This window comes from Amblyomma mixtum, chromosome 3, assembly GCF_055824585.1.
Source record: "Amblyomma mixtum isolate Tamu chromosome 3, ASM5582458v1, whole genome shotgun sequence".
In the NCBI taxonomy this organism is placed as follows: domain Eukaryota; kingdom Metazoa; phylum Arthropoda; class Arachnida; order Ixodida; family Ixodidae; genus Amblyomma; species Amblyomma mixtum.
In genome coordinates this window covers 275,155,890-275,176,085 of record NC_143014.1, presented here as the reverse complement: position 1 = coordinate 275,176,085, position 20,196 = coordinate 275,155,890, and the positions used below count along the sequence as shown (strand labels likewise).

General features: G+C 46.6%; 1 protein-coding gene across 3 annotated transcripts in view; it reads right to left on the bottom strand.

Moving 5' to 3' along the window:
• Nucleotides 1–212: 212 nt before the first annotated feature.
• Nucleotides 213–20,196, bottom strand: part of LOC149354945 (death domain-associated protein 6-like) — a 104,963-nt gene continuing 84,979 nt past the window's right edge. For 2 of the 3 annotated variants that reach the window (XM_089583554.1, XM_089583555.1), the window contains one exon: nucleotides 213–1,781. In XM_089583554.1, coding sequence (XP_089439680.1) covers nucleotides 547–1,781 — 1,235 coding nt within the window. In that variant the 3' untranslated portion in view covers nucleotides 213–546. The remainder of the gene's footprint in view (nucleotides 1,782–20,196) is intronic. The other variant, XM_089583553.1, reaches the window with a different exon arrangement.

Below are 20,196 nucleotides of genomic sequence, written 5' to 3'. Positions count from 1 at the left end.
AGCAAGCAAATCCTTGCCGAAATGCAAATGCACACAGAACATGCATGAACACATCTGAAACTACTTAGCAGTACTATGGTTTCACATGACTGCAAGATATTAGGACAAGCTCTTAGATAGCAGAAGGGGGGCACACTGCACTTACATCTACGCAGCATTTCACCAGACTTTATTCCAGATGAATTTATAAAACATGCTATAGATGATGCTCTGGTTACCATGCTTCATGTACAATGCATATATCTGCGACTCTATCTTATATAACGTAATTTCAACACAATCCTTACACAAAATTCAATACACAATCCTGACACATGATCCCAAAACGTGATCCTCATTGATATTTGCTAAAACCGGGGCGAAGATGCAGGCTAATTCACTTTTCAAAGTAAAAAATGTATTAACCGCACATGCAAACTTTTTTGGCAGTCCAGAGACCTTTTCAGAGCCCTGATATTTACCTTTTGTCAGCACTTAAAATTTTTTGCTGAAGTATAAAAACTTCCTTCAATGGCAATCCATAGTTCTTTAGAGTTCCTAACGACATTACTGTAAAAACTTGAAAGTTTTAGCAGGAGGAACGGAAACTTCATCTGAGATCATGACATCTTCCTGAGGTTCCTTTTCAGAGTTGCGCCTCCGCCTTTTGACTGGAAAATTTCGTCCATTCGATCTGTCTTTGGGTCCAGGACTCAGTTTATCGCCATGAATTGGAATGACAGAGAGCTCGGGTATTACTACACAGCCGTTTTTGGGGCAAAATTTTCGTTCACCTTCAGCAACTAAACTGATGGACAGCTCAGCTTTGCCACTGTTGCTGGGAACTCGACCGATGGTCACCCGAGTTGATTCACTGGACAAAGGCACTGCAGTGATCGTAAGCTCAGCTTTTCCCCCAGTGGTGGGAACTCTAGTGATGGTGAGGTCAGCCGCTACACTGCCGCCACAAACTGAACCGATGCTCAGCTTAGCTATCCTACTAGAGTCACCAGAGGGTCCAGAACTTAATGGACCTGCAGGAATTGGCTTGATGGAAAGTTGAGATGCTGAATTACAGTCAGCTGTGGGTGCGAGTCCCGATCCATCTCCAGCAGCCGGACTCTTCAAACTGGCAATGGGGACTGGACTGACGGTCGCCCGGGTTGATCTACTGGCTACAGGAATTGTAGTGATAGTAAGCTCAGGTTTTTTTTTCGCATTGGGAACTGGAGTGATGGTCAGGAGGTCAGCTGCTGCCCTGCCACTCCAAACGTGACCGATTTTCAGCTGAGCTATCCTACTAGAATCACCAGATGGTCCAGAGCTTAATGGACCGTTCGGAATTGGCTTGATGGAAAGCTGTGTTGCTGAATTTGGAGTGATGGTCAGGTCAGACGCTTCCCTGCAACTCCAAACGTGACCGATTTTCAACTCAGCTATCCTACTAGAGTCACCAGGCGGTCCAGAACTTAACGGACCGTTAGGAATTGGCTTGATGGAAAGCTGTGTTGCTGAATTTGGAGTGATGGTCAGGTCAGCTGCTTCCCTGCAACTCCAAACGTGACCGATTTTCAACTCAGCTATCCTACTAGGGTCACCAGACGGTCCAGAACTTAATGGACCTTTAGGAATTGGCTTGATGGAAAGCTGCGATGATGAATTACACTTCGCTGTGGATGTAGGGCCCGATCCATCTTCAGAAACTGAATTCTTCACACTTTCTTCGCCTGTTAGTGAGGCTGGTGAACCAGCTGTGCAAAGGTGCTGACACACTTCTGCTCCCTCTTCTACACCTTGCTTGCCTGAGAAAAAGAATAAAATTCTAATCAGAACACCATTTCTGCGAAGACACAGTTGTACAAGAAATCCTCAGTGCACACTAATTTCAAGTCATCTCCTTCATGTCCCATATCAAGTACAGGAAGTATGCAAATGTGAATTAGGTTTTAAACTTCCTGCCAATTAAAGGGCCTCTCAGCAGGTTTGGACATTACAAATATAGAAGTGCAGTGCATAGATCAGGCAGTTATGATTGCCCCAGCAAAATATGAGAGCCATGCGCACTTCAAGAAGCAGTAAAAACTCTAAATCAAATTAAGCCCATTCACGCTCTTCCTCGATAAATCTTACCTCATCTACTCCACTAATGTGCAAGGCAAGGCTGTAATTATAAAGGCAAAAGCATTTCACTGGCCCATCATTCTAATCAATGAGTGAATGGTGGATGTAAAACGGCATGACGTCCTGTGATGTCATCATTCGCCAGTTGTGCTCCTGCTTTTTCTTAGTACCCTTCACTGCTGTACATTAAAAAATAAGGCTTTTTAGTTTCTTCTCCTGGTTCACATCTCCTTCAGCACAGTCTGTGTGCGTGACTGTTTACTGTTTGGCTTTATTTCTTTCTATTTCAGCGCACCTCCAGGCAACCATCCCTGCAGAAAGCAAAAGTACAACTCCATTTCGAGTCCACTGCTCACACACTGCCATGCTCTCCTACCCTGCATTTTTTTGTAATCTTGTTCCACTCCCAGCACCACCCACCATAATGCATTAGCACATTGGGACACCTGCCACCATGTAATAATGTAGTATTAATGTAATGTATGATTGTCTCTGTACTATTTTGTCAGATTAAGATACAGTCATGACCATCAAAAATGGTTCATGAATTATTAATACAAGCAACTACAGTGCCACACTACGCTCAAGTTACACTAATGCTTAATTTGGGTCACGGCAAAAAAACAATCCTTGCATGCTGTGTTAGTCAGGCTAAGTGAATGATGAAACATGGTTATTTGTATTGCGCACTTTAAGTGCCCAACATACCTTTTAGAGTTTACTTTAATGCAATAATGCATTTACTGCCTGCATTGTCGCTTAGCCATGTCTGCAAAGTTTTTTCCACCCGTCCACATTACTAGAAAACTCCCAAAAATAAAGTACACCAGAAAGAATTCTAAGTCTCATCAGGTTGCAAACCTGCATCCCTTGGGTGTCCAACCAGAATCATGTGCGACCCTTTAAACTGCCTGGCTATCATTTCAATGCACCTCTGCATGTTTCAAGGATGCATTTGCACTTCTAAAAAATCAATGGTCGACTTTAAGGGAGGACGCGGCAATTAGAACTATTTTATTATCTATGCATGAAATGTAACCAAATTTGGTGCAGGTATGTAACTTTGTACGCAGATTTAAGAACATTTCATTCTGAAACAGCTCCCACAGTTGCCAAGTAACATTAACTTCATTAAGTCATCCTAGGGTTATTAAATAATTAAGTAGAAAGTGCACAGATTTTTGATGTCAACATGTTCATGAAATCCAGTTTTCTACAATAAACTTCATTCTTCTTTTCTTACCACGCCTAGTATTTATAAAAATAAAGGTTCATCTTTAACGCGCATATTACCATGAAAACACTTCCTATAAAAATAACTTTGAAAAACTATTACATGTAGGTGTAGAAAAATTAACAGCTTTATTTCCTCTTCAATGTTTTGGGACTCCAGCACAAAAAACAATAATTCTCTTGCCATTCATTCTGAAAGGATGAGTGATAGTAACTGCAGAAAAAGTGAAAGCGGAGGAAATTTACCTTAACGTTTGCTTTGCCACAACTGTGGCAAAAGCAGTCTCTAATGCTCAAAACCGTCTTGAGCAACATGCCACACTAAAAATCAGTTTGATAGTACGGTCATTATCATGCAATTTGGTCACTATCATGCTGGAACTAACAAGCGTCACAGAAGATACGAAGCAAAAAGAAGCCATTTGAGATGTAATCTTGCTTTACGTCTTTGCCGATCAAGCATGGTGAAGACAGCAAACATGCTGGAGAAGAAGGCGTATATTTCAAGAGACAACAGCAGACACAAGCATCCTGCCACAGCTCGACATGCACGTGTCAAGCATGCCGCCAATGCGTAAGCACCTCAGCAAATGGATGCGCTCTCTGGCTATCATGTGACGCAAGCATCCAATCTCAAAGCTACTTTTTCTCGCCTCATTTACTTTTGCATTTTTCTTGAAGAAGTGCAGCACTGCAGCCATTAGAATGCTCTCATCTGTCCTTTTTACTGTGGCACCATGATGGCGAAGCTCCATCGCTGGAAAGCTGTGGTATCAGCGGTGTGCCAGGACTATCAAAAGCACGATTCGCTTTAAATTTTCAACAACCACACATTAAAAAAATGTCATTTTCTAAATTTCTACTGCATATTTCATTATAATTTTTTGTAACGAAATAAAAGTCCCAAGGATTGTGATAAAAAAACAAACTGAGAAGTAAAAAATTTACACCAAACTGGGCAGTTTGCTTGCCATGTCCCCCTTTAAGCATTAAGTAGTGACTGTTTCATAGCAGTAAAGTGGCAGGCAAAAACAGATACAAAGCCAAGAAACACAAATTGGCTGACATCAAGAATGGCAGGACGAAGCAAGTGTCTCCATGACTGGAAAGAAGCACGCAGAAACAAGAAATGCAGCCAAGCTACACAAATGCAGAATGGATGCTACATGAACCACAACAAAAAATTGACAGGACAGTACCATCATGTAATGCAAGATTCAGTGACAGCTGTTAAGGGGAGATGTGGGTTTTGAAATAAACATGATGATGATGATGATAATGGATTTTATGTCACAGCGGCATCTGCGGCCAAAGAGCGCCATGGCACAAGGCGTTTCCTTCTATTGAAGGTGGGGTCAAGGACCACTGAAATAAACATTTTTATTATTAAAGATATCGTAATGAAATTAGGTGCGTACATGTGTTTTTTCGCATTTTCAAAATATAATTATTTTCAGTATATCTCAATTAGTTCCCATATTAATGATAAATAAATTAATCCTAATTAAATTCTTATGGGTCGTTAAGACACTTTTTTCAATTCTTTTTGGTTTCAATTGAAATGGGGCTGTAGCCAAAGGCCTGCCATTTGGAGCTATGTTAATTATATTGTTGTTGAAATACTATCTCGTTGAGTATGAGCTACACCGCGCGAGTGCCCGGGCAGGCGTTAGAGCGGTGTAGCTCATGCTGAGTGCGATAGTACATCATATAAAAATGTTAAATTTTGTCCAAGCACCCCAATTATGAAGTATAGTTAGGTGACATTATGGTTCACAAAGTTTGAAATAATTGGCTCGGCCAAACAAAACCGCATAGCTCCAGTTTAGTTCTTTCTGAATTGAATGGTATAAGATTAATTGAAATTGTACCCATAAAAACATTGTAAAAACTTACGTAAGGCTAGTCATGTTGGCAAAAAATGTGAAGCTGAGGAAATTGCATTTAAAGTGCACACGCCAGCCATTCGAAGGTCATTGTAGAGGCCTCAAAACGAATGCGGACGTTCCAAAAATATTTCCCAGTAGTTCCAAAAATATTTCCCAGTGGAGAAGGGGCCCAGCTTTCAGACAAAACAGGGCATCGGGGAAGCGGTAGTGGGAAGCAATTGGCATGAAGTCCTGCCGCACTTCACTCCGAAATCACCATTTCCGGGCTTCATAGGCATGAAACATATAGATATTTTAGTACTTGGAGGCTGAATTTAGACCTTGAAGCATTTTGGGCAGGAACAGAGTGTATCGATCCCGAATATGCCATTTTTGTAAAACAGAAACTTTCACATTTTTTAATCATTTCAAAACCCCCGTCACCCCTTAAGGTATTTATATACAGGATGTTTCATCTATGACTTTACATAATTTTTAAAAACAGGCTTTTTGAGTTAGAAGAGCACTTTTTTCAGCATAGCATTTTCAGCAGTGTAGTGCATCAGAATAGAGCTAAGACGTGCTAACTAGCAGGCTGAAAACTGATATGGATATTAACTATGGTGCGCTTTACGCCTCCCAGTAATTAAGAAGCTTAGCAGTAACAGCTAAAAAGTTAACTATTGAATATTAGTTAACCAGCCTGCTAGTTAGCACGTCTTCACAGCATTCTGATGTAATACGCCGCTGGCAGTGCTATGCTGAAAAAAGTGCTCTTCAAACTCAGAAAGCCTATTTTTAAAAAACTGTGTAAAGTCTTAGGTGAAACACCATGTACAGGTATAGGTATTTATAACCATTCTCCGTTTACGTATTCCTGTGCTTCCGCCATACCATCCTCCTTCCACAGTAACCCTCTTCCTCTTCTTTCCAGGATAACTACTCTACAGTTATTTACCATGCTAACCACAATTCCCTTTCGCCTTACGCTCTCACCATACCTGCCTCCTCCCATGGTCACCACCCCCTGGATATGCTTTCCTATGCCCTCGTCATACCCTCCTCCTTCCATGGTAACCCTCTCTTTCCTTCCTGGATAACTACCCTCCAGCTGGTCCCCGTGGCAACCCCCCACTGGTTGCGCTTTCTTAAATTCTCACCATACCCTCCGCCTTCCATAGTACCGTATTTACATGATTACAAGTTGACTCAAATGTAAGCCGACCCCCCAATATCACATGTCAGGAAAGAAAAACTTGGCGGTCGCTTAAGCTTGGCCTTTAATAGTAGAACACGCTAGCATTATCCGGCCGCCGCAGCTTGTCATCAGCCGCGCGCGGGTGTGCCCGTGGGCACATTCCAAAACGACAATGTATTAGTCACCGGACTACTCGTGAACATTTTCGCCATTGTCCTCACTAGCGCTGCCATTGTGATCGCTGCTGTGGTTTCACAACACATCGTTCTAACGTCATCGTAGAGCGAAATCCCACACTTCGCAAACAGCCACACCATGAAATTGCGTGGAACAGCTGAAAATTTTGCCTTGCTGCAGCCGCCACACCTGTATCCCCCGTTCCGAGACATCGAACTTACGGTCCGGCACACGGTTGTTCATTTATTCAGCGTAAAGAACGACAGCCATCTTGAATGTAGCCATGAACGAGAGCCGGACGCTTACTGGACCTGGAGCACAAATGACGATTGACGAAGCACTACATTAAAAAATGGTCGTCAAATGCATCAAAGCCAAAGAGAAACTACCCGTGAGCGGTGTCGGATCTTCTGTCAGCTACCGACACCCCCCGGCACCGCTGCTGTTATGAGCATAAAGTTTCTGAATATTACCTAGAGGTAAAGTGTACTAAAGGGAAAGCTGGCGACACAGTCTATGCGTGTTTCTTAAAGGGCACTTCATCCACTGTAGGAATATTGAACATTGCTTGGCCCTAAAACCCAACTACGACTGCAGCAATACAAATTTTCCCAAATTATATGTTGCAGAGAAGCGTTGTTTTACAATCAGTGTGTCCAGCAATAAAATATGCTTACTGTAGATTTCAATAAATGAGCAGGAAAGCAAACAGGTGTAAGCCAACATTCTTAAATATACTTTAAAAACGTTGGCGTAAACGAGCACCGAATTTGCCCATGGCGAGAGAGGGCTTTTTTTTCATGCCGCCAAATAGAGCAAATATACTTTCAAAAAAATTGTTAACGCTTAAAATAGCACCCTATACAAGCTTCCGCTTTCACATTGTGAAAAAAACAAACGTTTCATTGGTGTCTGCAATTGCGGGTTCGCCCCATGTTCGTGCATAGGCTATGTTCGTGCCTTGAGAAACTTGCCCGAGTCCTCTCTTTTCCATGAGAAATAAGTTCGCATGTGCTAAGTGCCGGCTCTCCCCATGCCCTGGCGCTGCGCTTACAGATTTTGTCAAGAAAAACATGAATTAGGAAGCGGAAACCTGTCCTACCCGTAAGTGACGGCCGTACGTGTTCATGCTGAAAAATGCAACATGCAGGTATTTGCGTGAATTAATTCTGTAAGTGGAAGTTATTCCTGCATGTAATGCGCGGCCACTGCCAGACTTTGAAATGAAGCAAACACAATCCTCAGCGAGTACGGCTGACATAAGTTGCACTTGTCAAAGTATTTTACGCTTTTAAAAGATAAGTGCCTCCGAGACTCCTACGAGAAATGCACAGAGTGGCCAAAGCAGCAGACTGTTCAGTTCTCAAACCACAAAAAAAAACTTTGTTCCAGTCTTTCACCTTTCAATGCACAGGCAGCACAGGTTCCCTCAAGCAAACCCAGCTTGCTGTAAAAGGCTCCCAGCGATAGTGGCAAACAGACTTAATACCTAGCAGGCCGCAGACACTGCTCAGCTCACTTCACGTCAAGCACCTTCGGATGCTCCGGATCTCAAATTACCTGCGTGCGTAGCTGGTAACAACACTGCCACAAAGCGCACAAAACATCAGAGAAAACTACAGTAGTGAAAATGAAACTGAACAACCAAAAAAATCCAATCCGTAGCACAGTCTACAAGCCACCAGATATCAATCCAAAGCGCTGTCTTCACGACATGCCTTGTGTGTCCATTGTAGGTACAGAGTTTCTCACTATTACCCAGAGGGAAAGCTGGCACCCCATCTGCCCCGTCTATGGGAGTTTGCATGGAGCTCTCTCAAGACCACTTCAGCCACCATGGGCGCTCAAAGCACTATGGGCCAATGAGCTTTAGACTGCAGAACCACAACATTTGGCCAAAAAATAATGCAGAAATAAATGCTGTTCGACAAACAAGAATGCCCTAACATTCGATATCCTGATTATAAATTGCAAAAAACGAGCAGAAAAGCATGTAAATGCAGTTTGCCCAAAATAAGAGATGGCTAGCTTTCCTATTGGCCAAGTATTAACCACTTAAAAAAATATTTCGTGCCTAACAGGCGCACTTTTAAAAAATAAATGTATTCAAAAAAATTGTTGCTTAAACTCTGAGAGGTTTTTTTAATGGCATTTCGGAAAAGAGAAACCTTCTATTGGCATTGTGTGCTGTTGCGTTTTCGCTACTATGGCATTTGCACACTATGTTCGCGCCAAAATCATATGAGCGCGGCATACAGTTTCTTCCTTCCTCAAGGCCATAGAGTTTCTTACTATTACCTAGAGAGAAAGCTGGCAAACCGTCTATGAGAGTTTGCATGGAGGTCCCTCAAGATCACTTCAGCCATCATGGGCGTTCAAAGCATCATGGGCCGGTGAGCTACCGATTGCAGATCCACAACTTTCAGCCAAAATATAATGCAAAAATAAATGCTGTTCAATAATCAAGAATGCCCTAACATTCAATATCCTGTCCATAAATTGCAACAAACGAGCAGAAAAGCACGTTCATGCAAAGTTTGCCCAAAACAAGAGATGGCTAGCTCTCCTATTGGACAAGTATTGAACACTACAAAAACTAAAATTCAAGCTTAACAGCTGCACTTTTAAAAATAAATGTTTTAAAGAAATGTTGTTTCTTAAACACTTTAAGAGGGTTTTTTTCATGGCATTTCAGAAAAGAGAAATCTTTTATTGGCGTCGTGTACTGTTGCGTTTGCGCACTACGTTCACACCAAAGTCTGTATGCGGGGAGTGCCATTTGAAGGCTCTTCCCTTAGTACGTATGCACACACACACACACACGGAGAACAGCACTTTCAGAATAAAACAACTTAGTAGTGCCACTCTGTGTTCCCGAAAAAATCCCACTGTCCCGCAACAAGTAGCTCATCAGCCCATGTTGATCAAAATTCTGGTATGGGCTAGTCGGTGGCTCATCTTAAGGAAAGTAATATACAGCGCAACAAACAGGGACAGCAGAGAGACACAAACAACACACAATAACCTTACGGTGAGTCATTATCTTCTTGGAATTGTGATGGCCTGTTTGTATTTAAAGCTCTGGTTTGGTTTGGTTTATGGGGTTTAACGTCCCAAAGCGACTAAGGCTACGAGAGACGCCGTAGTGAAGGGCTCCGGAAATTTCGACCACCTGGGGTTCTTTAACGTGCACTGACATTTAAAGCTCTGCCGTTTTCAATAAAATTTCAGTCGTTAGTTCAGCGCCAGTCCTGTTGTTTGTGTCTCTCTGCTGTCCCTGTTTTTTGCGCTCTATATTACTTTCCTTAAGATGAGCCCATGATGCTTTGAGCGTCCATGGTGGCTGAAGTGCACCGCCGTCAGCTTTCCCTCTAGGTACATAGTAAGAAACTTTATGACTGTACCCACAATAACGCTGGGAGCAGTGGCAGCGTCCGGTGCAATGCCTGCTGCGCATGCGCAAGCACGCTGAGATGGTGGCCAAGTAGTGGTGGGGGGGGGGAGCTGGCTTCAAAAAATGTGACGCAACCGCCTCTCCCGAGTTGTTTCCTTCCTCCATGGTGGATGAAGTGAATACTAATAAGCTCTATGGTTCTGAGTGGCGGTGCTCCCGCGATTGGAACAGCAGCCCTTCCATCAACTATCAACACTCCCTTGAGCGTCTAGTGCACAGTTAACAGTACAAAACGGGGGGGGGGGGGGGGGGGGCATGTTTCGGTGCACTTTTCTTAACCAACCGAGATAACGCCTACCTATTGCTGATTTATATTCTTTTGACAGAACCTATACAATAACACAATTGAAACACTAATTTTTCAATTTTTTCCATCTCGAGGACTAGAGAGTATGCTTTTGGCGTTATTTCAGTCTATAAAATCAAAACAGACCATTGCAGTTGCCCAGCTTTTGTTCAGTCTATTCCCACATGCTCATATAAAGCACAGACAAAGAACTGACCTTCTGCCTCGCATTGTTTTGAAGATAACGATACTGTCATAACACAAAAACTTCTGAGTAAATGAACTTAAGTAAAAAGTAACTTAATTACAGTCGACTCCCGTTAATACGAAGTTCATGGGGATCGCAAAAAACTTCCAGTTAAGCACAAAACACAAAAGCAGCATTTTATTAGTAGTGAAAGCAAGTATTTTCTCTCAAAAAAAAAATAGTCGGTCATCTTTCTTTGCTCCTTGCCGAATCGCGCTGCTGAAAGCAAGTTCTGCAGGCTGTAAATGGGGCGGAACACTTCTTCCGCGTTACCTTCAGCGGCAAAGAAGCACTTCACAAGAGCAAGGCCCGCAGCTGCATTGGCAGCCTTAGGTTGCGGCTCATCTTCAACATTGTCGTCGCTTTCCTGGGTCAATTCCTGGGGCCGAATAATCTCCACAATCTCGCTATCCGTCAGTGCACTGCATGTTTCGACCGCCTTGTCTACGGTGACGTAATCTTCAAAACTGACATCCCTGAAAGCATCACCAAAATCAGTTCCGTCAAGCTCGCTTGTCGACGCTTCCTCCGGTGAAATTGCAGAGGCATCCTCCAAAGAAGCTGCCACAAAACCGCAAGCCCTGAAGCAGTTTGCGATTGTTTCTTGCTTCACACGATCCCATGCTCACGCTAACATGTGGATGGCATTGAGTAGGCTCACCTGGCATTTTGTGGAGTTATCCATACACAAAATCATGCGTTCGAGGAGGTGCCACCTGTACAGGACCTTAACATTCTTGATGATGCCTTGGTCCATTGGCTGCAGAACAGATGTCATGTTTGCAGGCAAAAATGCGAGGCAAAAATGCAAGGCTGGCACATTCACTTGAGCATGGTCCACAAGAAACAACACCTTGTGGTTCGAAGAAGCAAACTTGTGGTCCAATTTGGTTATCCAGCTCTTGAAGATTTCGGCCGTCATCCACGCATTTTTGTTCGACTCATAGTCCACAGGCAGCGTCTTTACGCCTTTAAAACATATCAGCAAGGTGGCTTTCCCAACCACAAGTAGGCGACGTCGTTCCATGCCAGTCATGTTTGCCGCGATCAGCACCAACACCCTCTCCTTGCTGCGTTTGTCCCCAGTACAGTCGTCGTCCTTGAATGTCAGGGTCTTCTCAGGTAGAAGCCGATAGAAGAGCGCAGTCTCATCAGCATTGAAGATGTCTTCTGGCTTGCATACACAGACATTCACGCAGCTTTTTGTCCTTCCACGTGGCGCATGTTTCCTAGTTAATGGATGCTTTTTCACCACACATGCTCTTAAAAACCAGGTCATGGTGATCTTTAAGCGCGTTAGCCATCCATCTGACGAAACGAAGTCATTGATCCCCAACATTGCTGCAAACGTTCAGACTTTCATCGCAACCATGTCTCTGCTGAGAGGAAGTTCGTTGCTCCGGGCCTCCCTAATCCAAACCAGCAGAGGTATGACCCGGTGCGCATTCGCTTCCGAGATGTCTTGAACTTGTCGTTCTCAAATGCATCCATTATTGTGCACTTATTCTTCATCAAGTTTGAGAGCACGTTTGGCTTGATCCCGTACTTCCGCGCAATGTCTTGTTTGGTGGCGCCTCCCTTCTCAACTTCCTTCAAAACCACGACTTTCGTTGCTAGGTCGAGTATCGGAGAAGAGCCACGGTTTGCCATGGCTATCAACGGTGCGACTACGTACCGTCAATTCCGAATCGTAGGATCACCCGCGGAACAACCTAGCTAACGAGCTACCCGCACAATGCAACAAAGGCACTCGACCAACACACACCTCAACATACGCTGTGCACGCTGCAAGCCTAATCTCGCACAATCTCGCTACTGCCAGTATGCAGCGCTGCGCGCACCTACAGCACCCATGTGGCCTCCGCAATCAGATCCAGCCATGCACGGCAGCCGCCTCGACTCCCGCCAGAGCTGATCATGGAGGCCTCGGCAGCCGTAGCAATGAATAATCGCACCGCTCCAAGAAGGCCGGCGCTGCCGACGGCTGTGGTGGCATTGACACCAACGCGAAGCACTGAGCTGTTGTAGCGCTTGAAAAATTACACATTCTACCAAAGAATGACAAGCGCCTCGAGTATCCCGGCTGAAAATAAACTTCCATTTAAAAAATATCATTGGACGAGGACTTCGAATTATCGAGCGATTTCTTCCATAGGATTGCATGCAAAACTGACGGGACCAGCACTTCTAATTAACCTACATTTTCAATTAAGAGGCTTCGAATTACCTGGAGTCGACCGCGTGAAGTTTTTCGCTTTGCGAACTTCCGCTGACCAATATATTCCATAGGCATGACCTCCATAGTCATTCAACTTATCCTAGTATTTCTCTACGAGTTTTTAAGTTTCCTAGGCTTCTTTTTTTACATTTTGCTGCCCAGCCAGCTTAAGAAACTTGTCACCAGTCTTCTCTCAGCTGATGGAGAGTGTTACTGCTCCAGGTTAGCCGAAAGGGCTCCAGAAACTTTGCTCTTGCTATTTTACCGCCGTTGAATGTTATGAGAGCACCTGCTATGCACATCCTTAGTGCCTCAGGCACTAATTTTTTGGGGCTTGCTCCGAGGTGATGCGCTTGGAGCCCAAGTTCCTAAATGCTTTTACTTCAACTGAACTAATTAAGAAACATTCAGTTCCTGTCATAGAATTGAATTTCAAATGGCTGGTTAGACAATGTCTCTACAAAAAATGTGACCTGGCCACTCGCTTCCACATTTTCAAAGGTATTTTTGAAGGGAAATATACAACGCCAGAAGAAGTGAAATACTGGCAAAGATACAGGAAAGAATGCTGTATTAGAAATTAAAGATTGATTTTTTGCTTACCCTGTCCCCTTAAGAGTAGAACATGGAAGTGTTATCGGGCCGCCACCTCTTATCAGCAGCCATAATCGGCAGCAATGCATGGGGAGGGGGTGCTAGTTCGCCGCTCATCGACAGCCGCCACCGGCCACCGCGCGCAGGGAGGGGGTGCCAGTTCTGCATGTCGACAGAGCTGCTGCTCAAGGACAGCACCAAGAGGGATGCGAGGGAGCCCGGCAGCAAAAATACAACTAAGTTGTAGCATCCCTGATATTTCATTTGTCTCGCCTTTGTTTATGGTGCCACGCTCTGGTTCTAATTCTAAGTCGACCCCTCCCCCCCCCCACCCCCACTTTAAAATTTAAAAAATTGGTTGATCTCCAATTAAGCAAATATGATAGCCATCCTTGAGCTGGGAAATCTGTTCTTGCCACACCCTCCTCCTTCCTTTGTAACCACCCCTTGGATGGTTCCGGTTGTAACCACCCACCGGTTATGCACTCTGCTACTAACACATACCCTCCTCCTTCTATGGTAACCACCCTCCGAGTGGTTCCCATAGTAATGTATCCAATCCACCTGTTATGACATACTACTTAAGTACGTAAGCAGTATGTCGTAGTAGTCGTACTACGACGCGAAACTCGGGAATGGGTGCTTAACAGCTATCACTGTAAAAGAAGATGGCCATGGAGATGAAAGATGGAGGAGAAGAAGGGGTCAGAAGAAGCAAAAAGAGGTTTGCGAGGCAATTTTGTCCAGCACCATGAATGCCAGGACAAAGAAACAGCTGCCGCAGCTAAGCGAAAGCAGGATTGCCTTCGCAAGCAGCGGACGACAGCCAAGAACCGAAGACTGTCTCATGCCATGGCATCTCCAGTATGCAGTGCAGCCATGCCTTCACGACGCCCTTAGCCATGGAGAAACCTTGACCGGTGGACGAGGTTTCATGTGAAGTTGTTAATCACTTGGTCACCGTTCTGGTCGACGGCACAAACAAGCGCAATGAAATGCATGCACAAAAAATGTGATTACTAACAATGCTCAGTGTGTATGCATGGCAATAAAACATGAATGTAGCGCGCACACATTCCTGCAGCAGAGTAGTTGAGGCTTAGCTAGGATTTGACTACTGTAAGAAAGAGGGTTGGGGTTTGATGCCCCAGCAGCTAGCGCCAACGAAGGCGAGAAAGAAGAAGGTAGGCGAAGCTGATGAAGTTCGGGTTTGCGCTTCCGAACGCTGGCCTGCTGAGCAGCACCGCTGGAACAAGGACTGTGGCCGTCCATACTAACTGTGCGAGTCGCAAATAGCTGCTCGTGATTCCAAGGCATCTCCACTCCGCCATTTGTGGCAGTTATCACGACGACCCGCAATGTGCTCATGCCGGTCTGCTAAAAACTTTTACCTGCCTACACCTTCAGTATTATTGGCGGGGTATGTACCGTTTTGTTCGCCAGTACATACGCTCTTGCCTGGAATGTCAGCATCGCAAGAACCCACCACCACACTCACCTGCTCCTCTGCAGCCGTTGCCGTGTCCAGCCCGGCCATTCGACAGTGTTGGAATTGACCTTTATGGCCCTCATCCCAGCACTGCCGCAGGGCACCACTGGATCATCGTCGCCATTGATCATCTCGCGCGCTATGCGGAAACTGCCCCGTTACCAGTTGCGACGGCCTCTGACGTAACCGGTTTCATACTTCAGAACATCGTTCTTCGTCATGGTGCGCCTCAGGAATTACTCAGCGATCGGGGTCGCGTCTTCTTGTCCGGTGTCGTGGAAGCCCTTCTTCGGGACCATCATATCGTTCATCGCACAACGTCTTCGTACCATCCGCAGATAAACGGCATGACCGAGCCCTTTAACCGGACCCTCGGCGACAGGATGGCCAAGTACATTTCTGCCGATCACTCCGAATGGGACCGCGTTCTACCTTTCGTTACCTATGCTTACAACTCTGCAACGCAAGCCACTACTGGTTTTTCCCCGTATTTTCTTCTCTACGGGTGCGAGCCTTCCTCCATAATGGAGACCACACTCCCTTACTGCCCAGATTCATCCGAATTTACAACCGTCTCTCAGGCCGCTGTGCATGCCGAAGAATGCCGTCAACTCGCCCATTCCTTTACTTCTCACGACCAACACCGTCAAAAAACCGATCTTCCTGAATCCTTGGTTTGGCTTTGGGTGCCCTCCTCCAGCTCAGGACAGTCTACAAAACTGCTGAGCAAATACCAGGGCCCCTATCACCTTGTTCAGCAGACATCCCCAGTTAATTATCTCGTTGAGCCTATCATGCCTTCGTCTGATCATCGCCGCCGCGGCCGTGAAATTGTGCACTTACACCGCCTGAAGCCCTACTACGACCCAGCTATCGTCTCGTGCCCTTAGGCCGCTAGGATGGCGCCTTTTCATCCCGGCGGTATTGTAAGAAAGAGAGTTGGGGTTTGATGCCCCAGCAGCTAGCACCGATGCAGGCGAGAAAGAAGAAGGAAGGCGAAGCTGATGAAGTTCGGGTTTACGCTTCCGAACGCTGGCCTGCTGAGCAGCACCGCTGGAACAAGGACTGTGGCCGTCCATACTAACTGTGCGAGTCGCCTCATTACACCACAAATATTTTTTCTTCAAATCAGTTACCTACTGGCAGGCAAGAGAATGACTTTGAAAGAATGCTATTCCTAAAAAGCACTCGGGCTTCTGAAGTGGAGCCAAGGTTTTGTTACGGGCCCATCATCGATCTTTCAATGAAAGTAGCCCCAACAAAAATCATTTTAAATCCTGTTTCCAAGAGCGAACACTAAGCATTCATCATAGCTCCAACAATCTCGTCTGAAAAAAGATGTTAAAAAAAAGCAATGAACTTGGCATGTAGATCTTGAAAAGGCAATGCCAGCAGACTGGACACCATAAAGGAGGGATGTTTAGTTATTGTACTAAAAATGTTGCTTCAATTCAGGCAATTCCATCGAAAGCTTGGTCCCATAACACACATACATATAAAACGTTCTTTGGGCTTGGTTATGAACGGACAAAAAAAGTCAGGCATGGTGAAAGAACAATAATATACCCCAGTATCCGAGATGCAACAACTGCCCACACCCTAGGCAATACTGACTGTGGCATTTACTGAGATGCACTAGCCAAACTGTTGTCTAAAACATTATGGTGGTTTTAAAAAAGCTATCGCTAAAATATGACAGGGGATATCGATCACAAATACAAGTATTTTGTCGATAGTAGCACTGCCAAACGCAGCACCACTATTAGCCTAATGGCAGCCTGCCGTTTCAAAAGTTCTCAAAAGATGATGAAAAAGTCAAGTTAAACCATGCAAGCAGTGACCAGTTGCAGAAGGAAAAAAAAAATAAGGTGCCTGAAGTTCCCTCACACAAAAATAACCCCCAGTATTGCACTCAGTCATATTCTTAAAATACCATACATCCATATCATAGGTCTGCGTGCCTGCTTGCTGGCTTGCACGCCCACCAATCCATCATCAACAAAATCACGCAGTCACCCACGTTCGTTTCACCACTGTTAGAAAGGCGTTTTCTGTACCACGGCGTGATCAAATGATTTTGCGATAGTCGATGGTGCTGGCCAATAGCAGCAAAATAAAGCAAACATGCTCAACAATGGCCCCAAAGGTCAGGTATGTTTTTATGCCAGGTTAAAAATTCTTGCACAATGGTTACGAGTGTGTAATGTGAATGATTAAGTGTTAGCTGTGGTGTAAGAGGGGTTTGGAATTTTTGCTCCTGATCTCAAGTTCGTCAAATCATTGGGGGTCTGAAGGTCCTGCTTCCTCCATAGCATTTCCGGGCAGAGAATGTTTTATAACATTCCTTCCCCTCTCCGGTGCTCGAGCATCTGCCAATTTCCGACGCATACATGTAGCAGTAGCAGCGGCCTCACGCGGTAGGAGCAGTACCAGCTGCGGATGAAGATGACGCCGAAGTTCCGCCGAATGGAGCTAGACTCTCGTGCCAGTGGCACGCGCCTCTCTTGGGCACGCCATCTTACATTCTAACACTCCGCCCAGTAAACTAATCACTTCTTTCATCGTGCCGGCCTCATACTTTTGGGTGCAACAAACTGGTGACTCCGGACATCTGCTGGAACACCCTCTCTCACCATGGCCAACGCCGACGACAACGCCTCCGCCATGCCCGGTGACGGACCCTCCAGCGCAGTCTCTGCACTGTCCCTTCGCCTTCCCCCGTTCTCGGCAGCCGATCCTCGGCTCTGGCTCGCTCAGGTCAACAGCCAGTTCACTATTGGCCGCATCACCAGCCAGGCGCACAAGTTTCATCACATCGCTGCGTCGTTACCACCTGAGATTGCCGCCGAGGTCCGCGACCTCCTCATAACTCCGCCCGCCTCGGCCCCGTTCGACACGTTGGCTGCTGAGCTGATCAAGCGCACAGCCGTCTCGGAACATCGCCGCCTCCAGCAGCTCATCTCCTCCGAAGAAATAGGGACCGCAAACCTACCCAGTTGCTGCGGCGGCTCCAGCAGCTCCTGGGCAACACGACTGCTACTTTCAACCAAGCTTTCCTGCGTGAGTTTTTCCTTCAGCGCTTGCCGCCGTTGGTCTGCATGGTGCTTGTGCCCGCCCAGGGGTTGTCCTTGGAGAAGCCTGCTGAGCTGGCGGACTCCGTCATGGAAGTTTCCTACTCCGCAAAACCTCTCTGCACAGTCTCGCAGCCTCCCACGCTGCCATCATCTCTTCCCTCCTGCGTGGACCTTCAGACGACTTCCAAGCGCAGATCACGCGACTCCGACCAAATCGCCGCACTGTCGACTTCCCGCTCTCGCTCGCCTTCCCGTCGCCAGACTTCACCTCGCCGACGCAGTGCTACCCCACCTCTTCAAGGCAGCGAGTGCTGGTATCACCGCACCTTTGCTGAAGCAGCGCGTCGGTGTACCCCTCCCTGTCGCTTCCAGGGAAACTTCCCACGACACCACTAGAAGCGGCAAGTGGTGTCAACCCAGAGACCAGCCGCTTATTCTTTATTCGCGACCACAACTCGGGCCTCCGTTTTCTCGTCGACACCGGTGCCGAGGTGAGCGTCCTGCCCTGCAGCTTTGCATCATCACCTTCTCGCCGCACTGGCCCATTGCTCCAAGCCGCAAATCTCACCCCCATCGCTACCTACAGTGAACATGCTCTTACACTCAATTTGGGCCTCCGACGTGTGTTCAGATGGGTTTTCCTCGTCGCAGAAGTACGCTACCCAATCCTAGGAGCTAATTTCCTGCGTCACTACAATCTGCTGGTCAACATGCCCCGCAAGTGTCTCGTGGACGTCGTGACGAACCTCTCTGTTCAGGGCCTCCGTCTTCGAGAACCGCTTTCCAGTATGCCCAGCCCGCACCAGTCTGCCTACGAGATCCTCCTGGATGAATACCCTTTTCTACTCCGTCCTTCCTCCAACTTTTTACTGCCCGTCAAACACCAGGTGAAGCATCACATTGTGACCACTGGCCCGCCAACACACGCTCGAGCCCGTCGCCTTGCTCCAGACCGTTTACAGATCGCCCGCAATGAGTTCGAACACATGCTGGAGCTCGGCATAATCCGACCTTCATCTAGCCCATGGGCGTCCCCTCTACACATGGTACCAAAGAAATCCCCAGGGGACTGGCGGCCCTGTGGCGATTACCGCGCCCTCAACAACGCTACCGTTCCGGACCGTTATCCCCTACCTCACATCGCCGATTTCACCTCCGCACTGCATGGCGCCACAATTTTCTCTAAAATCGATCTCGTCAAGGCCTACCACCAGATCCCTGTCGAACCATCCGATGCAACCAGAACTGCAATCATTACATCATTCGGCCTCTTCGAATACCTCCGCATGCCATTTGGCCTTCGTAACTCTGGCCAGACATTTCAACGCTTCGTTGACACAGTTACACGGGGTCTATCTTTCTGCATGGCCAACATCAATGACCTCCTCGTATTCAGCCAAGACCCGGAGCAGCACTTGCAACACCTCCGGCAGCTGTTTCAACGGCTCTCTGATTATGGCCTGATCATCAACAGAGCCAAATGTGAATTCGGCAAGTCAGAGCTCGATTTCCTTGGTCACCGTGTGAACCGCTCCGGCATCCGGCCTCTCCCATCAAAAGTACAGGCCACTCAAGACTTTCCACAGCCTGCCTCAATCCGCCAGCTCTGTTAATTTCTAGGCCTCATCAATTTTTGCCGCCGTTTCATCCCTCACTGTGCTGCACTCCTCAAGCCATTGACAGACATGCTTCAAGGCAAGAAAACAAACTCTGCACAACTGACACGGTCTTCAGCTGCTCTGGATTCTTTCCGGGCCGCCAAAGCAAAACTATCAGACCTCGCATTCCTTGCCCATCCGCGTCCTGATGCACCCTTACGGCTCATGACCAACGCCTCCGACTCCGGCGTTGGAGCTGTGCTACACCAGCTTGTGGATGGTGCTTGGAGCCCCCTCTCATTTTTCTCCCGCAAGTTTTCCGCTGCCGAAAGCCGCTACAGCACTTCCGGCCGTGAACTTCTTGCCATGTACTGTCAGCAGCAAAAGTTTGCGGGATCTCCAGCGCGTGGCGGAGCGACGCAAAACTGCATTCCAGCGCCATCTGCCGCGATTACGCCCGATGTCGAGGCTCACGGAAATGGCGTTTGAAGCACGCTTTGCGCATGCCTATCCTTTCTTCGCTATCAAGCATGCCTTGACGTTTGCTTCCCCGTGACGTGCTTATCAGACTCAGGGAAACCGCTGAGGCGCTGTGTGATGTTCGCAGCCAGTCCTACTTTGGCTCGCGCGAGGGATCGGAGCACTTGTCACCATCGCAGC